Consider the following 5,201-nt stretch of genomic DNA (forward strand, 5'->3'; position numbering starts at 1 on the left):
CCCAGATACCTCTGAAAAGTTGAAAACATGTGATAAGTGAAGAGTGAGACTGGCTGTTTGTCTGACGACCTGTTCAGTGTGGAGCTGTGAGGCTCGAGCGCATCCGTGTGTAGAAGCCTCTGTCCTCCCTCTCCTCCCTCTCCCCCACCCCTCCACCCCCCCCCCCCCCCCCCCCCCTGTTCTTCTCCACAGACAGGGGCGGTCGTTCTCAGTCTGCGCACATATTCCACTTGGCCAGCATCACTGGAGTCCGCAGACACAGCGCTGATTGACCGAGCGGCGGAGACTCGTCCTCAGAGCGGGCTTCAGTGGACTGTCAGAGTGGAGACCACTCCAGCCACGCCTGAGACAGAAACACGTCCACACCGGAGGAGCGTGGCTGCGTGTGAGCCCCGCTGACCCCGACACTGCTCTAGTTTCCCAAGGATAAAGTGCTTTTATTCGCAGCTTTTTGGGAGAAAAGCCTGGAGTCGAGCCGCCACTCCGTGCGTAAAATAAAAGTTCAACACATCCAGGAGATTATTTTGTTGGAAACCTAAGGCTTAAAACTCCTCAATTCTGCTCTCCGGGAAATGTAAAGCTCACACTGGACGTTTACCAAAGGAGGATATTCAACTTTTGACTATTTTTTTTCCCCGGACACACCAGCAGAGGCAGCTGGGGCTGAAGGAGAGCGGAGGAATTCAGTTGGCGGAGCCGGGAGGAGTGCACACACTGGTGGGCAGCAGACGGACTGTACGGACGGCACCTCGGAGACAAGGTAGAGAAGCGCGAGGCAATAATGTATCACCGAGGCAGCCTTTTATTCTGAATTTGATTTATGGTAAAAAAAAAAAAAAAAAAATCATCATTATTGACTTTTCATTTTTCATTTAAAAAATAAAACGCTCATTTAAGAACGTGACCCAAAACGTCTCTGTCACAGTTTTACAAAAGTTCCATCCATCTTCGGTCCAATCGCTTCCACACACGCGCACGTCTCTCACCCCACGCTGTGTAATTCACACCGTGTCCTCATGCAAACATCAGAGTCCATCAGTGTTAACAGGTGTCCTGGAGGCACCGTGACGGCAGGACGCGCGGATTCACTCACATCCTGTGCAGAATCTAGAAAGTTTGACGGCTGTAAAAGTGCAGCAAGAACCGGAGCCTCCACACGAACATGAAGGTGGAGGAAGAAGAGGAGGAGGAGGAGGAGGAGGAGGAGGAGCCGGGTTTGGGTCAGAGACTCCAGCCACGTCTCCTCCTCTCTCCTCCGGCTCAGCGGTCCACAGCACAGTGGTCCAGTGTTACTACAACAGCATCATCACAAACACTGTCCACTGTCTAACCTGAACCACCGTCCAGGGACTCGAACACTTATCGATCTGAAGGCAGAGTGCGGATGCGTGGGTGTCGCAGGGGCCACGGAGCGTGACCCCCACGAGCACACGGTCCCGGTGACTTCTGTGGTTTTCACCGATCTTAGTGTCTTTAACTCCCACCCACAAAGGCGGCTCGAGTGGAAGTAAAGCCGAATGAAACCCTAATCGTTGACAGCTTCAGGTGACTTGACTCCCCCTGGCTGTGAGGAGAACCACGCTGTGCGTAAAACCACTACAAATCCACGATTAATGACTGAATGACGCGCGTGAAACAATGTGAGTTTAATGAGCAGCGACTAAAATGTTTAAACGCGACACAGTTCATCATGAAAAGCGCCGGGAAAAACATCTATTTATCACCTTTACTTTGCTGCTGCCTCGTGTGTGTCACATCCATCTGCAGGCTGCTCCTCCGTCCTCACCCTTTCCTCCCTCTTTTCTCCCCCCCCCCCCTGTTTTCTTAGGTTATGACGGAAGTGAGCTAAACATGGAGCTTTTTTGGATTTTGTTATTTTCTAGTGTCTGCCCTCTCACCTGGAGCCAAGGAGTTTACGGTAGGAACAGTTTGATTTTCAAATGTGTTTCTGTGCAGTTATACAGCAAATACATCTTCATCTTCATCTTCACAACGCTGTGGTTTGTGGGTCGCAGTAAAAAGTGGCATTTCAAACGTTTCAAAAGGCGAGCTTCAGGGAGATCAAGTGCAAATTAACCTGAGACGTGAGATATTAGTCCTTAGAAGTCGTAAGATTCAGCTGGGAAAACATCCAGCTGTGGAGTGTCGAGGGAATCCAGTCTCACTTTATCCTCGCTGAATCATTTAAAGGCTGTGAGAACTCTTCACCGCACACAGATCACATCCAAACGTCCCAGGTTTGTGAATAATCAGAGCTTGTTCTGGGAGGACCTCGGTTCTGAGGAAGCTGAAGAATGAGACTGGAAGGACTTTAGAAGCGAGAGGTTAACCAGGACAGTCAGACTGTGCTTTTGAGGATGAAGCAGAAATGTGTCCCCTCCAAAGGCTGCCTCATGTACTACAAAGGCCCAGTTGCCTCAGCCACAGGCGCCGGGCCAGATATTCATCCTCCAGTCCCTCGGGGCAAAGCAAACACAAACTGAACTGTCAGCTTTGATACTTTGATTCTGATGTTTGAAGTCAAGTAGCAGCCTTTGAAAAAAAAAAAAAAAGTTTTTTTTTAGTCATAGTCGCTCAGTGTGCTGCTGTGGTCTACACTCCTTACTGCCATCACCCCGACAAATGCTGACAACCTCGCAAATTACTCAGGCGTTTACTGTAGGTCTGTGTGGAGGTAAGGGTACGGTTTCTCAACCACTGTCCCGCGGCACACTAGTGAGACCATCAGGGGTGACACAGAAAACTAGCTAACTCCACTTAATTTGTCTTTGTTTCGTGTCTTCCACTAAATGAGATCAGCTGTGCTGTTCAATTCCTGTGAGTATGTCAGGGTTGTGTTCAACTAAACAGGCTCAGCTGTAGCACTCAGTAAATTGAACTGAGGAGATGGTTATATTTCATCACATATATTTCTGCGACGTCTCTAATGTAAAACATGAGCCGTGGCTGAAAAAAAAAAGGTTGAGCTTCAAAGTGTACTCTTTTTATATTCTGTTTTATTATGTTATCACATATCGTCTGTGCCTGTGGTTATTTTTTTTTTACGGCTCCATCTGTGTACATTTTCCATTAGTTGTCTCCTTCGTCTGTCTTTTCCAATCTACTCAGCCCGTCCTGCAGACTGCCTCTCTTCTCTGCTTTGCCCCTGTGCATTCTTGTCCCCATTTTTTTTGCAGAACAGTATGAAATAGTTTTGGTGATGGTAAAGGGGCGATGCACGCCAGTGCCACACGAGACCTGTCACAAATACGCAGCGGTCCAAGTGTATGAATGTGCAGATGTCCAGAAACGAGCTACAAATATATCTGTTGTTTGTTGTTTCCGATAGGTTTCTCCCCGGTGTTGTTGTTTTTTTCTTTTTTTTACCAAAAAAGCCTTTCAATATGTGCTGAGGGAGGTCAAATCCCAGAGCTTTGTGGGAATCATTCTGGCCGGCATTCACAGGCCTAACATTCTCAAATGAGCTGTCTGGTTGTGTTGATTTGTTGTTGTGTGGACGCTCTGTGTACTGCATCCAAATATGATGAACACTTACAGCAGTAAATTGTAGAAAGGCAAAAAATTACAGGCAGGGTAAATAAGATGACTCCTGCGCGGCTGTCTATGGAGATGACATGGTTTTCCTCACTTTGCAATTGTTTAGCGCTTGTCATGGGAGACAGATGCGACTCTGCGTCCGTTGGGAGGCCGACGGTGAGAGCGTGTCTGATTGATGTCAGCGCTTCTGATGAGTGTGAGCTTCATTTGCTCTGCTCCTTCTCTGGGGTGTGTTTGCACGCATGCATGTTTTAGAGCAGCTCTGCCTGCGCAGGTGTTTAAGCACATGCATTTAGGTGGTGGTGGGGGGGGGATGTGTGCACACACACACACACACACTCCAGCAACAGCTTGCTGGATCAGCAGGGACTTGTAGATCAGTCACTGTCTGTCTTACAGCACCGCCGTATTGATTGTGTTTCTGTGAATTTTGATAAGCTGTCAAAAGGCTCGTAACACCTGTCCTTCAAACAACAATTGGACAGAGAGAGAGAGAGAGAGAGAGAGAGAGAGAGAGAGAGAGTGAGGCATCGCTTCAGTTAACAGGGAGAAGATAAATCTGCACACCGTATGTTTGGCACCCAGAGCTTTGTTGTTTAAATGAGGTTCTTTCATCCTTTGGTTTTCTCATCACAAACGTTCTCGTCGACAAACAGCGAGCGTCGATTTCCATTGAGTCACTGCAACTTAACACCACGAGCATGATGAAGAATTTCAGTAAATCTCAAACGCGACGTGTCTCACAGGACGTGACTCATTTGAAATGTGACGCCGTCTCCTCGTCTCCGTGTCGGCGCATCACATCGCACGCTGTAAAGCAACACAGTTCACAGAGACACCAAATTATCGATTGCTTAACAAAGTCACACTGAACCATTAGGCAGGCGCTGCAGATGAAGCCCAGACTGCATTAGCCCCGCAATATGATGCTTCATTATGAGCTCGCTAACAAGCGATTTAATGAAATTAAATCAATAATTTAGCTTCCCTGTTTTATTTTGGGGTTTATTTTAGTGAATCCGCCTCTTGCTGCAGAAAAAAAAAAAGATTTTAATTGGGTACACAAGGGGAGAAGAAAAAGAAACCTAAATTGCATTTAAACAAAGAATTACTTGGATGTTACGGCCCCCAGACAGAAGGAATGTGTTGTTTTGTTTTTAATTTCACTCTCTCTGGTTTTTCTTTTTTTTTATAAACGAACACGCGGCACCGTCTTCATCTGGAGCTCCACTCACTGCACGTGTTGTAAGGAGGTGACCTAGAAAGAGAAGAGATCACCCCTGGTTTTACTGACCTGGCCTCCCCCGTGACTCTCACCCTCCCTCCCTCCCTCCCTCCCCACCCCAGCATCAGCACTTTCTGTTTGTTTGTGTCTCTTTTATGCCTCTTTGTGCTGAGTTGATCTCGGACGCTGAATATTGGCCTTTTCTAATAAGCATCTATAATTTATGGTGGGCTGTGAGCGAGGAGTGGAGGAGAGAGTCGGCCGGAGAGGAGACGGAGGCATTAAAGTGAAGATAATGATAACCTCGCTACGCCTACATTCTCTGACACCTGCTGCCCTCCCTCCACTCCACCTCATTACAGCATTACAGGGATTTGCTTTTTGCCCCCCCCCACACACCCACAAACACCCCCCCCCCCACCCTTCCCCACACAAGCAC

General features: G+C 47.9%; 1 protein-coding gene across 1 annotated transcript in view; it reads left to right on the forward strand.

The window, feature by feature from the left end:
* Window positions 1–223: 223 nt before the first annotated feature.
* LOC103379352 (MAM domain-containing glycosylphosphatidylinositol anchor protein 1-like) overlaps window positions 224–5,201 on the forward strand; it is a 48,446-nt gene continuing 43,468 nt past the window's right edge. The window contains exons 1-2 of the mRNA XM_008310876.3: window positions 224–760; window positions 1,829–1,918. Of these exons, the coding sequence (XP_008309098.2) occupies window positions 1,852–1,918 (67 nt within the window). The 5' untranslated portion in view covers window positions 224–760; window positions 1,829–1,851. The remainder of the gene's footprint in view (window positions 761–1,828; window positions 1,919–5,201) is intronic.

This window comes from Cynoglossus semilaevis, chromosome 5 (assembly GCF_000523025.1).
Source record: "Cynoglossus semilaevis isolate Cse_v1.0 chromosome 5, Cse_v1.0, whole genome shotgun sequence".
Taxonomy (NCBI): Eukaryota; Metazoa; Chordata; class Actinopteri; order Pleuronectiformes; family Cynoglossidae; genus Cynoglossus; species Cynoglossus semilaevis.